Source organism: Phocoena phocoena, chromosome 7, assembly GCF_963924675.1.
Source record: "Phocoena phocoena chromosome 7, mPhoPho1.1, whole genome shotgun sequence".
Classification (NCBI taxonomy): Eukaryota; Metazoa; Chordata; class Mammalia; order Artiodactyla; family Phocoenidae; genus Phocoena; species Phocoena phocoena.
In genome coordinates, this window is record NC_089225.1 from 72288568 (window position 1) to 72308836 (window position 20269).

The 20269-nt window shown below is 39.9% G+C and overlaps 1 protein-coding gene across 4 annotated transcripts in view; it reads left to right on the forward strand.

Annotated features, from left to right (window-relative positions):
- Positions 1–20269, forward strand: part of MYO1B (myosin IB) — a 184611-nt gene that overhangs the window by 150828 nt on the left and 13514 nt on the right. Inside the window, exons 16-26 of one of the 4 annotated variants that reach the window (XM_065880947.1) lie at positions 434–634; positions 1789–2015; positions 4574–4774; positions 6413–6506; positions 7352–7501; positions 10890–10958; positions 12228–12314; positions 12581–12667; positions 14485–14571; positions 17782–17856; positions 19430–19564. In XM_065880947.1, coding sequence (XP_065737019.1) covers positions 434–634; positions 1789–2015; positions 4574–4774; positions 6413–6506; positions 7352–7501; positions 10890–10958; positions 12228–12314; positions 12581–12667; positions 14485–14571; positions 17782–17856; positions 19430–19564 — 1413 coding nt within the window. The remainder of the gene's footprint in view (positions 1–433; positions 635–1788; positions 2016–4573; positions 4775–6412; positions 6507–7351; positions 7502–10889; positions 10959–12227; positions 12315–12580; positions 12668–14484; positions 14572–17781; positions 17857–19429; positions 19565–20269) is intronic. The other 3 variants (XM_065880949.1, XM_065880948.1, XM_065880950.1) reach the window with 3 other exon arrangements.

Below are 20269 nucleotides of genomic sequence, written 5' to 3' on the forward strand. Positions count from 1 at the left end.
GTGATTTATGACCACGTTATATAAGGAGACAGTATTGTCACATTAGTTTCTGACTTTTAGATTTGTTTATGAATCTTTGAGGTCTGACTTGCCTTTTGCTAAACAACATGAATTTCAGTTATCAACCTGATAAGGTGGCTGAAGTGACACCTAAGTCCTGTTTCGCCGTCGGGGAGGCATCGTGGGCTGCGGTGGAGCGGGGAGACTCATGCAGACACTCCCTCCCTCCCCACCCCCCAGAGCACCTGGGACCCCGCTGGAAGAGGGCTGATTTCTGTGGGGGGCGTTTTGTTACTTGTTTTGATTCTCTGCTCTTTGTTGTGCCTGAACGGAATTTTCTTGTGACTAAGTCGATTGTGTTTAATGGCATAATTAGGAATAATTATTAATACAGCGAGGAAGGAAGGAAACCCTTTTATCTCCTTTCACCCAGAACACAAACGGAATCCTGGCCATGCTGGATGAGGAGTGCCTGAGGCCAGGCACGGTCACCGACGAGACCTTCTTGGAAAAGCTGAACCAAGTGTGCGCCACCCACCAGCACTTTGAGAGCAGGATGAGCAAGTGTTCCCGGTTCCTCAACGACACGTCCCTGCCTCACAGCTGCTTCAGGATCCAGCATTACGCCGGCAAGGTGCGGGAGCCCGGGCCCCCCTGGAGGACCCCGAGCCTCAGCCTCAGAGATGGCGTTCTGACCAGCGCCAGCTCCAGAGGATAAAAGGAGCTGCTGAAAGCATAGAGTCAGTAAATGTTCAGTGGGAATAGAATCTGGACCATGTTGAGCAACATCTTACTAATACTGAGAGCTGAAAGGAAAGCCAGTGGACTTAATGAAAGAGTTCAAGTATATATTAAAAATCGATTTTATTATTTTCAGGCTCTGAAAGCTAGCCTATAAAAAAGATCTATCGATACTGATAAAAGATTTGCCAGTAAAAAATTAGCATTCAGTAAAGACTTACAGTAACACCATTGTAAAGCAATTATACTCCAATAAAGATGTTAAAAAAAAAAAAAAGACTTACAGTAAGGTTTTAAAAGCACCAGCCATTTAGCAAAATAATGAATTCTCAGATTGAATTTTGAATCGACACTGGAGAAAACATCTACTTTTTTAAAAAAAAAAGCATTTATTAATTTGGTTAGTATTGGGGGTAATTAATTTTATGTCATCAACTATATAAAGATAATATTAAAAACAATTGGGACAATAGATTGATTTTTGGGGTCCTGAATGATTATTGATTGTAGTTAATACCTCCTTTCTTATAAATAAGCTTGCACACTTCAAAGGGGAAAAAATCTGGAACTTGGTACTTCATTTTTTTTCACTAGCCCATGTTATTAAAAGATACTTTCCTGGTCAGTTTCTCTGCTGGTTTAGGATGTCTATGAAAATATCTGTGTTATCTCAATTTCCCCCTGTCTCTCTAAACACACTAGAATTGGCACATGTAAACTAAAAAATACAAGTAAAACCTCAAAAGTATGCTTGAACACCAGAAAAACCCTAAAATCCTTTGAAAATGTTATAATAACATTTTTGGAGTTTATTCTTGCAAATCCTGAAGGGTAATAGAATTTATTTTGAACTCTTCTGTGACTTAGACAGATGGAATTTAAACTTGGAGGCTAATTTGGTATTAGAGTGTGACTAACTTGTTGGAGATTTTTTGATGGAGAAAGAAGAGGCTGCGGTATAGATAGTCTCGGGATATTTTTAACAGTTGTTTGATGTTCTAGCGTGCAGTTTGTCAGCCACTGAGTCCCATGTGCTGCTGCTCATAGGTGCTGTACCAAGTGGAAGGATTTGTGGATAAGAACAACGACCTTCTCTATAGAGACCTGTCCCAAGCCATGTGGAAGGCCGGCCATGCCCTCATCAAGTCTTTGTTCCCCGAAGGGAACCCTGCCAAGATCAACCTAAAAAGGCCTCCTACAGCCGGCTCACAGTTCAAGGCATCGGTGGCCACTCTGATGAAAAACCTACAGACCAAGAATCCAAACTACATTAGGTATTTCTGGCACATAAAATTCTTTGACCATTCGATTATGAAGGCACTCTCAAGGAAGATCATTTACCTGTTTGCTTAAATCTGAGCGTAACCCAAGGAGAGGATAACTAAAGTACTTAGGGGTCAAATAATACGGTGTCTTGGGTTTGCTTAAAAAATACTCCAGTGGCCTCAAAATAGGGAATTTTAAAAAGGGAAAAGAAAAAATTGTGGCGGGGGATGGGAATAGATACTTAATGAAATTGGGTTGTTGGCACATAGGAGTTCTCAACTTTCTGGGTTTTTTGGGGGTTTTTTTAATGACAAGTTAAGAAACAAAATGTAAATTTTTTTCTGGTAAGCGTTTTGCATAAACTGTTTTGGTGGATTCATTTTGGATTCTTGTCATATTGACTTGGAGCATTGAAGCAACTGGGGCTTCAGTTGCAGGTCTGGTATGAGGAAGTATGTGCCTCTTTCTTCCCTGTGAGAGTTATAGACCCAGAGAAAGTAATGATTTCTGAAACAATCTAAATAATTTTTTCAAAACAATAGAAAGAACTCCTTAAAAAGCATCTGGTCTCTCTCTCTCTTTTTTTTTTTTTTTTTTTTTGCTTCTAGGGCATCTTAGTTCTCGAAATTCAGTAAAGACCAACTAGGATTAGAGTTTGTGATGTGTATATTTGGTGAACTAGGTAATAGAAGGTGTGTATCTGATGGGTCAGATTTCATGTGGCAGGTGCACACCCACATATACCTTCTACGGTTGTCTTTGAAAATTCAGTTATGAGGAAGTTAGAGTGAAGAACATTTTTGTGTTTAACTTGTTGACCTAGTATTTATATTCATAACAAATGTAAATAGGTAAAATCCCCTGGTTTGATTGCAAACAGGTTAGAACATATATTAGGTTAAGGATCCTAGTTTCAAAAAAAATTAACCAAGAAACTTCGTGTGATCAGTTGCTTTTGTTATTCTCATTTGAGTAAACTTTTTTTTTTTAACCTTAAGATTCTATTTTACTGAGGTATAATTTGCATGGAGTGATATGTACAGATCCTAGGTGAATGGCTCCATTGTTTTTTCGCCATTGTATACACTTTGGTAACCACCACTCAGGTCAAAACATGGAACATTCCCGTCACCCCAGAAAGTTCCTTTGTTCCCCTTCCCTTTCAGTGGTTTTAATGTATCTCTAAGAAGTCTTAATTAATAAACTCCAAAGTTGTGAATATATTATTATATATATATTTTTAGAGTCTTTACAGTTTCAGATTTATTTTAAGGTCTGTTTTTTCCATATATTTATCCTGTTGTTTTGGCACTACATATTGAAAAGAAAAAAATCTCCATTTTCATTCATTTGCCCTGATGCCTTTATCGGAAATCAATTGAATGTATGTGTAGGAGTCTAGATCCAAACTCACTAGTTTGTTCCATTGATCTGTTTGTCCTTAAGCCAAGAAGTAGACCTTACTTTTCTAAATGTAAAAGAAAAACCATAAAAACACCAAGGTCAAACTAGGTAAGATTTAGTTGTCCATATATTACATGTATGTGTGGAATCTGACAGTTGAATTGAGGCAGACATAACCGTAAATGTTTAACAATATATTAATCAGGATATAGAGATTGCTCCAACAAGATCTGGAAATAATAGGGGCTTAAACAAGATTGACAGTTATTTCTCATGTACTTCTAAGTGTATAGACTCCAGTGCTAATAGAGCAACGCCTTCTATGTTGTGGCTCTGCAGTTGCCAGGGTATTTCCTCTTATCTATATAGTCAAAGATAGCTCTCCACCACGTCAGCATTCCTGCCAGCATTTAGCAGAAGAGCAAAGGGAGAACAAGTCCCTTCCTTCTAAGGACACACTGGAAATAGCAAACATGACTTATGCTCTGGCTAGAATTTTGATCACATAGCCACACCTACTTGCAAAGGAAGCTGGGAAATGTAGTCTTTCCTTGGACAGCAAAGTGCCCTATTGAAAAGGAGGGAGATAATAAGGATTTAGCGAGACAGCAGTGTTTTAACCTTTTCATTGAGGTATGTAATGTATGTACAATACAATAGAGTATATAAATCTTAATTGTACAGGTTGTTGAATTTTTACCTATGTATACACCTGTATAGCCTCATCCAAGCCAAGGTATAAAACAAGTCGATCAACCCAGAAGGTTCCCTTGTGCCCTTTCCCTGTCGATCTCCACCTACCTCTCCCCAGAGGTAAAGCAACACTGAGTTCTCACTAGGAATTAGTTTTTCTAGAACTTCATATAAATGGAATCAAAATATGTACTCTTTTACATCAGACTTCTTTCATTAAACAGAATGTCAGTGATATTTACCCATGTTATTGTATGTATTATTCTTTTTATTGCTGTATCTGCAGTGTAGTTATCTTAAGGTTTTTGTAAAATGATTTGAAATAATTTCAAAAGAAATGACTAGTTTTTCCAAGAATAATAAATAATTGTCTCACCATGAAATAATTATATATGATGCTTTGTAAAACATGGACAGATAAATCCGTAAGAGAAGGAGTTTAAAACCTAAAATTTGTGTAATCTTTTAGGTGTATCAAACCGAATGATAAAAAGGCAGCACACATCTTCAACGAGGGTCTAGTATGTCATCAGGTCAGGTATCTGGGTCTTTTGGAGAATGTCCGCGTGAGGAGAGCAGGCTACGCCTTCAGGCAGGCCTATGAACCTTGCTTAGAAAGATACAAAATGCTTTGTAAACAAACATGGCCTCATTGGAAAGGACCAGCAAGGTAAGACATTCATTGATCATATTTAATTATGAAGTTCTAAAGCATACAGATACCATGTTGTTTTCTTCACGTGCTGTTTAGGCAAAACAATTTTATGAAAAGTTGGCTGTAACCTCTGTTTGGACCATCTTCCAGCAGGATACCACTTTGTGCTAATTCTTATTAATTATAGAAGTCTTGGTTTTCTTTAAGGTTTAAACACGGCTTATCAAATCCACATTTGGAACTTGTATGTCAATAAAACTTCTAAACTATGTCGTGGCAAGTTAGCAGGAGAGAATTTGTAATTGATAGGTATATTTGTGTAGACTCATACAAGGGTAGAGCTACAGGCATCTTGGATCACTGCTCTCAGCTCTTCGGGGGTTTATTTCTGGGGAATTAACCCCAGAGAGAGTGAATGAAGGGTGGGGGTCCCACTCTTTGACCAAGTCTGTACCAACCGAGAAATAGATACAGGAGCAGATAGGGTTCACAGTGTCAGTGATATTGTGAACAAAGCTGGATTGGAGAATATGGCAGAACTTGGGGCCATGTGGCGTTCAGCTCATCTGCCCTAAACTGCGCTCATCCATCCAGTCACAGACACAGTGCTGGACCACTGCAGACTCATCCCATGGAGCAGCCCTTGTGAGCTCGACATGCAGAGAGAACTTGTGTGCTGGCAGGGGGGCTGCTGCAGAAGAGAAACCAGGCCTTGCCTGTGCAGTGACCTTTCTTCTGCTCTCACCAGTCCCAGAAGTTGCCCCTTTTCTGCAGGCCACAAAAGCTCTCCCAGCTACTACAGCAGGGCAGACGTGCCTGTTTTATGGGGATTTTTCTTTCACTATACTGGTGTTGACTCCACGTTGTCACTGGACCTGGCCTTTCACAGGAAAATCAGTAGGATTAGACACTTCACTGTGTATTACAAGAAGATAAACTCCAGACATATGGTGTGGTCCCTGATGCATAATTCAATACCCAAATAATGTAGGGTCTGGGTACTATTTCATTTCCCACTGCTAATTTCCAGGGTATTATGGTCAGCATCTACTATAATACACAGAACAAGGATTCACTCCCAGCCTGGCATCCAGTCCACAGGTTGGTGGGACGAAGTTTAGTACTAAAGACTGACGTTAAATCCACGGTCCAGGATGGAGAGGTCAGAGTCAAGTCCAGGCCTTGCTCCCACCCTGTGTTCTTTTGCATCCCATTGGCCTGGCACTTAGCACTCTTGGGACCTGCCCACAATCTGAGTAGCAGGAGCAGTGTTTAAAATGTTTGCAAGAAGTAACTGAGTGGGTTCAAAATAGATGTGAGTTTCTTGCATACCCTTCTGGCCCTGGTTGGTCCATTGTTACAAGTATATTTGATCACTTCTGCTAATGAAATCAAGAAATTGTCTTTAATACCATATTTTCTTAGAATACATAGTTCTAAACCCAAAATGCTTTTTGAGCATTTACTAGATTTGGTTAAATTTGTGGAATTCACTCTGGAAATTCTTTGATGGAAGGATGCTTACTGAAAGATCATTTATACTTGGAATTGAAGGTATTTTTTTATACTGCTGAGAACCTAATATCATGTTTTAAGATAAGATAGCCTACTTTTGTAAGTCAGAAATTTTGTTGTTTTTATTTATTTTTATAGAGCTGGCGTGGAGGTTTTGTTTAATGAATTGGAGATTCCTGTGGAAGAGTACTCCTTTGGTAGATCAAAGATATTCATTCGAAACCCAAGAACAGTATGTAATCGAAACGTTACACTCTGAATTTGTGTTATAATCATATGGGCAAATTCTTAAAGGATAATTAACTTTATAATGTTACCCAAGATGCTATCACGAATGTCACATTTTTGTGTTTTCCTGCAAATGTCCAAAGGGGTGGCTTAATAAGGGATCGTGGAAGAACATTTGTATTTTTTATGAAACACCAAAACTTTTGAGCTGATAGATTGTACAGCATTTAAGAAATCATAAAGAAAATGGTATTACAATAAAACCTCCCTAACTCGTAAAAATTGGAGGTTACTTCAGTCTGTATTTGTAATATCTGAATTATACAGTAATTTTAGGAAAGACAACCCTGCTATTCAGAGGTACACGAAGGCACCCACATTAAAAAAATTTTTAAGTTAAAAAGAACACTTATAATTCTACTTAGTGAAGAACTCCATTGGAGCCTTTTTATAACTGAATAGACTAGCATGAAGTATAATTTACATAGCAGTTTACTGGAAATTTGGAGAATTAGGAAAGTGTTCAAATCGTCTGAGAGAGACCTTGCCGTCACCTCCCTTCCAATAATTTCATCCTCATGGATAGTGTGAAGGTACATCTAGAGCTCAGTTCAGCCCTTACATGATTCGTCATAAATTCTAAAACACTGTACTCTAAGTTGTGTATCTTGCGTGAATTCATCCCAATAGTTTTCTTCTGGACTACTATTCATAATATCTGTAATTGTTATTTTTTTTTCCTCAATGTGGTTCACTCCAACATTGTGACATTTTATTTCCTGAGAATGATGTTCACATATACCACGAGTTTTGGGTGGATTTTTGATAAATCCATCTATTATTTATTAGTTATTCAAATTAGAAGACCTGAGGAAGCAGCGTCTTGAGGACCTGGCCACTCTCATTCAGAAGATTTATCGGGGGTGGAAATGTCGCACACACTTCCTGCTGATGAGAAAAAGCCAAATCGTGATGGCTGCCTGGTACAGGAGATACGCGGTGAGAGCCCCTGACATTTTTTTGAGCTGTAATCACGATGCTTTTTTTTGCAAATATTTGTTACGTACTTAACTGTGTAGGTATTTTTTTTTACATACTTCATCCTCCGAATGACCTCGTGAAATGGGTGCTTTTCTGGTCCCTTTTTTAAAGATGAGAAAACTAAGTCATTGAGCTGTTAAGTAACAGCTCCTATGAGGCAGGGATGGGGTTTGAATCCAGGACAACGTCAGAGCTCTAGTTTATCCTGCTGTCTTCCACTGATGGAGGTACATGTAGTGGGAGATCTACATCTTGAATTTGGTTATCAGATTGGAAGAGATAATGTCATTTAACCCTTTGAGTATAGTAGGGTCAATTTTCCCAAATAATTGGCTGTTTTCCATTTATTGTAGGAACACTGAAAATGGCTTTAATTCCAGAAAGCTAATGCCACATTTTAGTAGAATTCTGGGTTTGGGTTAAAGGGTTGGATCTCCTTTAGTCCTCAGATACCTGGCCCTTTGGGAAAAGACTCCAAAATAAAGTATTTAATTGATATGGAATTTCTTTGGGGAACTTTCTTTCTCACTCAATTATAGATGTTTCATTGGAGGCATAACAGGTTTGAGGGGAACCTGAAGGTTTACCTCTAGGCTAGCTTGAACTTGGCATTGCGTTCTCACAAAATGAATTTTAATGATAAGAGCACTGCTTCCAAACACATTTTCATTCTCTGCTTTTTCACTAGAGAGTGAGTTGGAAAATGAATCAAAATTGCAATCAAATCTCCTTTAGGGTGTTCTTCCTCTTTTTCAGCTGTAGAGAAGTTTTGCTTTAAGGGTGTGTATAATCAGGACATAATTTATGCTGACCTGTTGTCATGTAATACATTTTAGTGTATAATTTCCAAGTTTTAGAAATTAATGAGTTACTTAAATGAAAAGTAAGGAAAAATTATGTGATCTTTAAAAGAATATCTTTAAAATTGCTTCCTCAAGTTAAAAGAGTGTAACCAACAGTACAAGTGTTAAAGTATGACCCTAGCCAGCCACGTTAACGATGGGTTCATTAACATGTATCCTGCAAAGGCCCAGAAGACTGTTGTCACCAACCTGGCTGCACATAGCAGTGGTACTTGGCCCTTCGGCAGATTCATAATGCTCTGTTTTCTGTTTGCCTGAGAAAGGGAGGACCCACAGATAGGCAGTCCTCAAGGAACCCCTTTTATTATTTCTTATTTTGAGATCATTAAGAAAAACCAAGTTTTGAAGCATCCTGAATTCATCTATATTGAATTCTACCAATAGTTTTGAAACCCTTATTCTGCCAGGCTCAGGGGATAGCAAGGTGAACCAAACAACCTGATTCCTGACCTCATACAGTTCATGGCTAGTGAGGGACAATATGCATTTAAGCAAATAAATAGAACAATGACAGATTGTAGAGTAAGTGCTAGGAAGGAAATAGAGAACTGAGATAAAGAGTAATGGGGAGACTGGAGTTGAGATAGGGTGGTCAAGGAAGACCTTCTGGAAGGGGCCATTTCATCAGAAGGATGAGGAGAAAAGGCAAGGAACCAAAAATAGCAAGTGCTGTTTCCACCCTCCCTCCCAATAAGGAGCTTTTGTATCTCAAGATTTTTAAAAAGTCACCATATGTATCATTAATTTGTGATTCTGAGAGTTAGAATGATAAATAATAGCCCACACTTTAGAGGAAGTATTAATTTTGCTCTAGTGTTATTTCTGTTTTAGAATTTGAACTATAGGCGAACCTCAGAGACTTCGTGGGTTTGGTCCTAGACCTCTCCAATAAAGCAAACATTGCAATAAAGCGAGTCACACAAATCTTTTGGTTTCCCAGTGCACATGAAAGTCATGTTTACGCTATACTGTAATCCATTAGGTGTGCAATAGCATTATATCTTAAAAAAAAAAGTACATACCTTAATTAAAAAATATTTCGTTGCTAAAAAATGCTAACCATCATTTGACCACGCAGGGTTGCCACAAACCTTCAATTTGTAAAAAAAAAAAAAAAAAAACCCCGCCATATCTGCAAAGTACAGTAAAACCAGGTATGCTTGTAAATACCTCCACCAGTTAACTACAGTTATCCAAGCCAGTGGTTTTCCCTTGACCAAATAACTCAAAAGATTTTCCGAATGACCATTTTCAGTTACTACTTGTCTTAAAATCCATATTCTGTGATATTTCATGGCTCCTTGAGGTGAATTTTAAAGGCAGTTATTTTCAAGCCATGTAGGAATTTTAAAAGAAGACATTGAGGTACCAAATGAATGTCAGAAGTGATGGTCGGATATTGTAGGTACAGTTCAGACCCTACAGCCGTAGACTATCACTCTGTGTGGAATCTTAGAGAGTTTCCAGCTCCTCGGTTGACTGATGAAGAGACTGAGGCCCAAAGAAGGTGGTGACTTGTACAGGGTCCCAGGGTTCTCTTTGCCTTTCTCTCTGGCACCCTCTTTTGTTCTGCTGCTCATTTTCTCTGAGCTTCCAGAACATAGCCTAGAGTCCCGGGAGCATCTGTTCCCCCTCAGAGAAAGGGAGCTGGGCAGTCTGCCATTTCCAGGGTCTGAGTCACAGCCTGGCTTCAGTATTTTGTTTGAAAAGCTGTGAAATTTCATCACAGATGCCCACTTTGTAGTGAATATTCCCCGCGAAATACAGTAAGCGCTCACTTCTCTAGGGATAGTGTTCTAGCAGCCTCCACCCTCCAAGGCATTGGCCCTGGAAGTAAGGGCCTCTGGGCCTCTAGCTTGCCGAGCCGACTCTTGGGAAGATCTCCCTGGGTCTTCCTTAACCTTCCCCACCTGGAAATAACCTCTGCTGCAGTTGAACATCCTCACAGGTTCTGCTCTATGGCGAGTAGGAGCTCAATAAATAAAGTTTAGTCGATGGATAGGAGTTGACTTAAATTTGTTAGCTGGTTTCCCAGCTTGAGGCAGTAAAAGCAGCAAACCTAAAAGGAACTGGGGACGTTAGAGGCTGACCCAGGGAGTAGCACGCTGAGAAATGGCACCAAGGAGAGAGAAGGCTTAGGAGCAGATGCAGAACTCAGCGTGTCTTCATTCATGTGTGTTCACTGGGTATCTGCTATGTGCTCGACGTTGTATTGTAACAGCATGACACAAAGAACAGATGTTAATAATGGTGGGTCCTGAGTCATTTCGAAATTAATTATATTTACCATCCTTGAAGCAAACTTTGGATTAATCATAATAATTTTGGATTGTTGGATATTTTGATTTCTGTACTTATTGGTTCCTGGAAAGAATATGGGTGATAGAGAGTTCGTTGCACTAAGTGAGCAAATTCTCTTTCTCAGTGTGCATGTTATGGATATGTAAATAGAATTGCTGATCTCTTCCCCTTTCATCCTACAGCAACAAAAGAGGTATCAACAGATAAAGAGCTCTACCTTGGTAATTCAGTCTTATATCCGGGGTTGGAAGGTGAGTTTAAAAGAAGTGATCCTTATTTATGTGAGGTTTTCATGTTCTTTACAAAGGATGATGTCTCTGGGCTCACCCTGCAGGGGAGGGTTCCTCATCTCCTGCCTACCCTGTAAACAGTCAGATGGAAAAAATAAATATTATGGGCCAAGCTCCGGCCCTACAACATGTCTTGGCTGCTTCCTGCTTTCTTTTCAGGAGCTTTGTTCTCTGAGCAGGAAGTCCTTGAAATAATACCGTACATGATTTCAATATCCTCTTGCCCCCTGTTTGCGAGGGAAGCTGTAGCGCAAAAGGCTGTCTCACACTGTTGCCTCCATACCTGTGAGCCCTGCCATACCTCAGCACCCCAGCACAGTGCCTTCCATACCTTCCCTGTGACCATCTTGCAGGCTGCCCCATCATGATTGAAAGATCCTAAGCGCTGGCTGTCCTAGTGGACCCACCACCTGGTTCTGGGTCCTTCCTGCCAAAGTGTTATTCAGAGTCAGCACACTATAGCCCACAAGCCAGATCTTGGTTCAGGAGTCCTGCCGTTTCCATTGCCCTTTGTCTAGGCCTGTGGGCAGCCCAGGTGCTTAGTAGTTGTCCCACAGCAATTGCCAAATACAAGTCTGGTGCGCTCAGAGTAAGTGAGATTGCCGCACGCAGGTTTTTCTTTGACCTACTACCGAGTCCTGGGTCCAGGCGTCCAGTCTAGAGACTTCAGAGGCAGAACTCAGGGTTCGCCTCCAAACCGGCTGTCCTCCTGGCCCCCACTAAATCATTTTTAAGCAACTGCTGGAAAGAAGCCACTAGTACTGAACCAGTGAGATAATTTTATTTTATAGCAAGTTTTTAGCCATCTCTTTTGAAAAAAAAGTACAGCTACAGTTCCTTCCAGACAATAATAATAAAAGTGATCAAGTGGATTTTGGTGGATCATTGGAGATCCACTGACCACCTTCTGAGAACTGTTCCTTCCATCTGCCGTGTCCAGTTTGTATTGCTGTGGTCAGATTTTTTTCCTGTCACGTGTCAGGGCGTGGGAGGCTGCTGTCTATCTGAGTGGGGCTACACCGTCATGCTTGATAATGTCTTCATTTACCACCTTCTCATGGTCCATTTTGGGCTAATAAAGCAACCTTCCCTTTTCCTTTCTTTAAGCTACTGATTTTTTCCTTGAGAAGGGGGATTATGACTATCTCTTCAGGTAGTTTTTTTTAAGTCACTATGGATATAGTTTTTTGGTGTTAATTTTCTATCTTTCTGGGTCATTCTGTTCTTGAGGCCCGAAAAATCCTGAGGGAACTGAAGCATCAGAAGCGCTGTGAGGAAGCAGCCACCACCATTGCAGCGTATTGGCATGGTACCCAGGTAGGCCAGAGACGCCCAGGAAGGCAGCGGGTCAGGAGTGATGTGTGGAGCAACGGACCCTCCCATTCGGGATTCACTGGCTTAAGCTCCTGAGCACGTGTTTGCCTCTTGCTCTTTCCAACGTTTCGGTGTGGGGTGGTGGCACACACTTTTGTGTTTACTGTTTGATGGTGACCGGTGCCTCTCTTCCTCTTTCTCCATTGGGAATCAGCAGTAACCTTTCTTGCCTTAAACTTTTCTGTAACTCCTTTTCAAATGCATCACAGGCGCGAAGGGAACTGAGCCGGCTGAAGGCGGAGGCTAGGAATAAACATGCTATTGCAGTTATTTGGGCTTACTGGCTTGGATCTAAGGTACTTGAAATGCACATCCCATCACTCCCATCCTGGAATCCGCAATAATCAATCCATATCTCTAGCGTCTCAGGGGATGAAGACCCATGGTTAACAGTGGCTCACACTGGCGCATGTCCTAGTAGCCACATTTAATAACCCTGGAGTTGTTCCTGCCAAGAGAGCACGTTAGGAAGCTTAAGCATGCATAGGCAAAAAAGACTAATTGATTGCTTACTAATGAGGTACTAGCATAGTGGCTCTTTTTTTTAAACTCTCGAGTAACATGCATGTTTAGTTTTTGGCGGGGGGGGTTTGTTTGTTTTTTACCCCCCTAATATATCCTGGCAGTTTTCTGAAGGTGTTTTTGTGCGCTATGGGGGCATGATGGGAATGTTAAAGTTTGGGTTTCGATTGGTCTTCCGCAACATGTTGATAATAGAAACACCTTTAACGCATGCTCGACAAAAATATTAATCCATGAATGAAATTGTTTTTTAGGCTCACTGTGGTAGCTGTTGATTATTATAAGCAAAATATTATATGTGAAAAGAAATATCATCTGTGATTCAGCAGAAAGCTATGTTCATGCAAAGCTAGCTGTAATTGCCCCTGAAGAATCCCAGGAATTTCGGCATCAGCTGTTTGTGATCAGAAACAAAGGCCTCCTGAAATACTCTCACTAATCCCCAGGCAGAGTCGTGGGCTCTGTGAACGTTTCACATATCCCAAGGGAGGGAGCACTTTAGATGTTTTTGTTACTTAGAAAATCAAAGATCATCTCTGCTAAACATGTGTATCCCAGTTAGAAACTCAAATATCATTACCGTCCTATGTTTTTAAGTCTACCTTGTCAACATTATAAACCCGTCTTGTGAGAAAAATGAGAAAAGTCAACATTTGCCTGTATAAAGGTGTTAACTTGCCACAAACTAACCAAAGTTGTTCATTTGTGTCCTCCCCTGAAAATCTGTGTGGAACAGACTAGTTCCCTTTTATAAACTGAGGGAGCTGTCTTAGCAGAGGCAGAGGGACTCCTAGACAATTACTCTGGGCTTTCTCCACTGAATGAGAGAACTCCATTTCCCAGCCTGAGTACTGTAATGTAATGAAACCTTAGTGCCTGTCTGTTCCTGTCTTTTAAAATAGCATGCCTCAGATTAATTTTTCCCTAAGATTGATTTAAACCTACGAGTTATTTCACTTTTTTAATCTTGCTTCCATATATTTCACTGTTTAGGGCCTTACCTAATATTGAATTTTGATACATGCTACTTCTAATTTTCCAACTGGAAAAAAATGGGGGTTTTGTTGTTTTTGTTCGAAGCTTCAGAGAGGCAACCTTTATTCCTTCCAGTTTTCTAAATGGTTGTTCACAAGAGTTATCTTTTTATACATCCAAATGCATGAACTCAGGAATTCACAGCCTCTTGAGCCCCGTGGGCTGGCAGCAAAGGGAAGCCTATGTAAATCCTTAGGTGCCACTCACAGATCTAAGGCTTTGATGAGGGAGGGGAGTGAGAGAGTGTGGAGAAGGGAGTGAAGAGGGAGAGAGAACAGGGGAGAGAAAAGAAACAGAATGGAAGTAAGGGGGAGGGCAGGGGAGTGCCTCCCTCAGGTACCCTCCTCTGGGACAGAGTCTCAATGCACCGCAAATACAAGGGACTGCGCTAGCCTGACACTGATGCTTTGGGTTTAAATGATTGTGCACCATTTCTCTTTCATTCTGAAATCCTGGTACATAAATTGGCTCTTCTGTTTGGTGGGGTGTCTTTTTCTGGTCATTTGTGCTGTCTGCATTGGGCTGTCTCTTTTATTTACCATCTAAAACATTCTAGGCTCGAAGGGAATTGAAACGCTTGAAGGAGGAGGCTAGGCGTAAGCATGCAGTTGCTGTCATTTGGGCTTACTGGCTTGGACTGAAGGTACTTCCTCAACCTCTTCTTTCTGTCCACGGTGAACTCAGTGAAGCCTAGCACCTACTAACTCTGACCAGACGATTGATTATGCTTGCTCATGGTCTGCACAGTCTTTTACAATGTCATCTTGCCTAATTTGGTTTCCTTTTGAGAACAGTCCTGTACACCAAAATTTTCTGATTTTATTGCATTGTCTTTCTTTAAATAATAAGTTAAAAGTAATAGCATATTAACGTTAAATAGTAATGTAGAATATTTTATTCTTTGTTATCCAAGTTCTGTTTAATGTTCCCTTTATGAGGATGAAGATTGTTTTTCATTTATGAGACAGAGTTACAGCAGTTGAGCTTAGAAGCTGACCTACCATGGCAGTGACCAGCCTGGGGATATTGGGCTTTTGTTTCCCTTTACCCATCTATTCTGTCCCATTGACGGCTCCTGGAGCAGAGCTTTCTTCAAAGTGCCCATCGTTCTAATTGTTCAGCATAGAAGCGAAAGGGTTTTGCATAAATATACAGATTTTGACAAATAAGACCAGCAGTAGATCATTCAGGTTAAAGAGAACTTTAGATTCAAATGCCCTCTAATTTAGGGCCGGGTTTATTTTAAAGCAATACTTCCTACTTGAGGTAAGCTTGCATGTTAGCGAATATGACTCTGAGCTCTGGAAAACCTTGAGAACGACCTTTAGGCAATATAAGGATTTTGTCTTCCTAACATTCAGTAACTCCTCACTGTAGGGAGCCATCCATATTGTCATTTGGGGATAATTAGGCCTTTTTTTGACATTTCCTCTTTGTTATTTTTACTATAATACTATAATTCATTTTTTTAAAATATTTGAATATTCTCCAGGAAACCATTGACTCTGAACCTGAACTGTTTTAGCAGTATCTGTAAACTCTGCTTTGATCAATCTGCGTTTTTCCCTGAAAGTTTAGCCTATAAACTTTTAGTAGATTAACTTTTTTATTATTTATCAAGTAATTGTTGAGGTAATTAAGAAGTAACTTAAATATGAATTTAAGATGTTCTATTTCAAGAATTCTGAACAAATTCTGTTACTACTTTTTTGAAGTTAAAACGGAGGATTTTATTTCCCATTTCATTCACATTCTAATTCGCATTCTAATTTTCATAAGAGGAAGGAACAAACAACATTGAGTCAGGATTTTTACTCTCTGTAATGATTTCTACCAGCAGCATCATGTTTATCTTCAGTTTTCTGGATTTAACTAATTGCATATGATTTTAAAAGTACTTTTAGGTTAAGAGTGTATGCTAGCATCCTATAAACCAAATTCAGTTCACAGGTGAATACTGTTTTAGCTGAAGTTAACTGGGCTTACTCTATAGACATAACTGTCTTTTTTTTTTTCCAGTTTCCACAAAACAGGAGTATTTTAATATGTTACCATTATTGTTATAAGATTAAATGTCTTTGAAGTCCAAGAATGTAATAATTTTGTATTTTTTTAAAAAAATAAGTATGTTGATATGAACAGTAACTTTGCCCTTTTAAATGATTTGATTCTTGTGGAATTGATTACAAAGTTCAGTGGACCCTTTTTAAGACCCCGGGGCCCATGAAGGGAACCCATTCTATATGCCAGCATGTTGTCACCAGGCCTCTTCTTTGTGTAGCTGTTTTTCAGGCGAAAGGGCCTGTCCTGTGAGTATCAAAAAGAATGTTGCACTGAGCTCAGTTACAATGAAATTCAAGTAAATATAGGACTTCTAGTATATTTCTAAGGATATGTTTTCATGAAACTCACTTTAACTTCTCTGCTTTTGTACACTGTTACAGTTTCAGGGGCTAATTAATAGGTATCATTTTTCTTCTTGTTCCTTCTAACCTTGTAAGTGAGATTTGAAATAGTTATAGACAACTGCATGGCTAAAAGAGAAATGATAATCAGTAACATAAGATATGAATTAAAGGAAGAACTGCCTATGTGGTGTATGGGAGAATTTTTAACCCTTAATAATCCACAGATGTAGAGAATAGGTCTGGTGCCCAAATGTCCAGAGGAGGGACCAGGCAGGTCCCATGGACGAGGGAAGTAGCAGATGGAAGGTAGGGTAGGAACGGCAGGCCTCCTGCGGGCCTCCTGTGGGCCTCCTGTGGTTTGGAGGTTACAGCTCTCTTCCAAAGGCAGCAATGGCTGCTCTGGTCCACTCAGTCCTTGTCACGTGGGAATAGGACTCACTGTTGCTAGATCTTAGAAAATTGTAAGAGAAACCTGCAGCCTGAATTCCTGTGTGAAGGTCTTAATTTTAAAATGTGCATATAAAACATTTTTCGACAAACAATTTGGTTACTAGTTTGCTAGTAAAGCCCCCAATGTAGAAATATTTTGAACATGTGCAGTTGAACCCAGAAAGCTAAAGATATAAGAAAAACATACATAATGTCTGAATTATTCAAGTAGGCTAATATTTTGCTAAATTCTAACTCTCCCATTTATAACTGAATGATGATAAACATTTTAAATGTTTTCCCCCTCAGTTTCCAAATTTAGCTATCATTCATTCATTTAGCAAACACCTCAGTTATTTTATTTGTTAGACACTAGTATACAAGGTAAATACGACAATATAGCAAGGAAGAAATGGTGAACTAAAACTGTAATGTGAGGTCTTAAGTGCTGTGATTAGTATTAGTAGACAGTTTGATGGGAATAGGGGTAAGAGAAAAAGTAATGCAATTAAATGGGAGATAATGATCATTCAATAGCTTCCTTTTAAATTCTTACTTTTAGTCACATTCACTTCTCAGTATGCAGTACTGAAGTCCTGTCTTCATATGCAAGGCTTTTGGAAACTGCCATATATTTCTTCAGGCATTTTTTTGCCTTCTAAGAACAATTTGAAGTGAAAATTACCTTATATAATTTTTTCTGGAATGTATTTTGATTTGTGTAGGGTTTGCAGCTATGCCTATAAAGCGTTTCTCATCAGATTGTCAGGCTCTTTAAAAACTAGTTAAGAGGATTAAAAACATCAAAACACTCTGGTATTATCTTGCATCTCTGAATTTCTTTTTCTCCAATTTAAAACCTACTGTCTCAGTATGCTTCAATTATTTTACTGTATCCAGAAAGACACTCATAAATTTACTTGTTCCATCTATGTTCGATTTTAATAGAGGTGTTATCACCTTTATGGGCATCTGCTGGCCGCGCATTAACCTCTGTATTCTGCTGCTTTTTAAAGGTCCGCAGGGAGTACAGGAAATTCTTCAGAGCCAATGCTGGAAAGAAAATTTATGAATTTACACTTCAGAGAATTGTAAGTTTATACTTTACATATGGCTAATTAGCATTATTGCATTAACTAGTTAATAGCACCAACTCAGGAATATGTGACTTGTTTGGTAACAATTAAATCATAACTGTGCCACTGAGAGTTTGTGACCTTTTTTATCATCGGTTCTAAAATTCAAGTAGAATTGTGTCAGAAAGAGGCCTGTACGTGATTAATCAAATATTCTTCTTCTTTGACAGAGAGAACATACTTCGGGGAAAGTGAACCCAAGAAAGCCAGGTGTCTTAGTTCAGGCTGCTATAACAAAAATGCCATAGACTGTGTGCCTTAAACAATAAACATTTATTTCTCACAGTACTGGAGGCTGGACAGCCCAAGATCAGGGTGCCAGCATGCACTGGTTCTGGTGAGGGCCTCGTCCTGGTCTCCTCACATGACAAACAGAAGGAGAAGCTAACTCTTTTCCTGTCTCTTCTTCTAAGGGCACTAATCCCATCTAGGAAGCTCTGCCCTTATGACCTCCTCTCAACCTCATTACCTCCCCAAGGCCCCACCTCCTAACACTATCCCTTTGGGGGTTAGGGTTTCAGCATAGGAATTTGAGGGGAATGCCAAGAGCTTGCCCTGCTAAACTGCCACGAGCGGCTGCAAAGTAAGGTTGGCAAACAAGCTAGTGGGTGGAGGGGTGAGGGAGAGCAAGGCTATGCCCCTCTCCCGGGATGGATTCTAAAGTTCCCTTCCATCTTTCCAAAAAGAAGTAGATGTAGTGGTGAAGAGCGCAAACTCTGGAGACTCACAGCTTTGCGAGCCTCATTTTGTCATCTGTAAAATGGGGATAATAATAGCATTAAACTTGTAAAGCTCCCACAGTGCCTGGCCCATGTTAAGTGCTCTAGAGCAGGGGTCCCCAACGCCCAGGCCGCCGACCGGTACTGGTCTGAGGCCTGTTAGGAACCGAGCTGCACAGCAGGTGGTGAGCATCAGGCAAGCGAGCAAAGCTTCATCTGCCGCTCCCCATGGCTTGCATTACTGCCTGAATCATCCCCCTCCTCCGTGGAAACACAGTCTTCCACAAAACCAGTCCCTGGTGCCAAAAAGCTTGGGGACCGCTGCTCTAGAGCAGTGCTGTCCAGTAGAACTTTCTGCAGTCACAGAAATGTTCTGTATCTTTGCTGTCCAGTAGAGTAGCCACTGGCCACGTGTGGCTAGTGAGCAGTTGAAATGTAACTAGTGTGACTGACGAACTGGATTTTTAATTTTTTTAATTACTTTAAGTATAAATAACCACCTGTGCCCGGTGGCTACCTGTTCAACGCTGCAGCTCTCTAATGTTGACCGGTATCAGTATTAATGTTAATATTAAAACTAGTATGCGCGTTAGTATTCTTCTTTTCTCTTAACCATTTGGTGGAGCTCAGATTTCTCCAACCAATGCGAAGAGTGGAATAGAGACTTTCCAGAAGCGTTACAAAGTCTTATGGACTAAAGCTTGGTAAATTCCACTAAAGACTGGTTTCTTTGAGTCTGGTTTATGTCAAACCGTGTTTTTTTCCGGTGTATTTTACTCATCTGGTATTTTCTGTCAAACCCAACACAGGTGCAAAAATACTTCTTGGAAATGAAAAATAAGGTGCCTTCCTTATCTCCGATAGATAAGAATTGGCCATCAAGACCTTACCTATTCTTGGATTCTACTCACAAGGAGCTGAAAAGCATTTTCCACTTGTGGAGGGTAAAAATTGTCTTGCTATGTTTTTTCAGAGACTTCTTTTCGTATATTGTGAGTGTTTGAGGAGTGTTATGTAAAAGCAGAATCTTCCTCTAGCCTCAAGGAGAATTAGTTGAGGAAGTTGGTGTTTTTGAAGCGGGCAGCGTGCTTGGCTTTCTGTGAGAATTCCTAGAGCCCCAGGTGCTCCTGGGGCATCTTCTCTCATCTGTGGTTGGGAAGGAAAGAGCAAGGCTGCATTGTCTTTCCCATCCAGATTCCAGTTGCTTTCAAGTAGTTGAGTTTTTTGGTTTTGTTTTCCTCTTTAGTTGAAGAAATAGTTGCTTTAGTTGCTGGAGGTAGAAGTAATAAAATTTGAACATCTTCATGTGAGTGATGAAGTCTCGAAAATTGTATGAGTTTACTTTCTATGAAGACATACATAGACACACATGAGAACACACACATTTTAATGGACTGGGGGGAAGAAGCTCTAAAGTCACCCAAAGGACATTAAAGAGATTAAAATTTCCCTACCTGAGTGAAAGGGAAGCTGAAAATCTACTTGATTTGGCCTTATATTTTGGCTCACTTAATTTTATATGAGAGCATAACATGTAATTTAGGTGGTGCTATGTGTGGAATACATGAGGTACTTGTAGAGAGGTTGACTTCATTTCAGTAACTTAGTTGATATATGGAATGCTAAATACATGTCATTCAGATAGAATG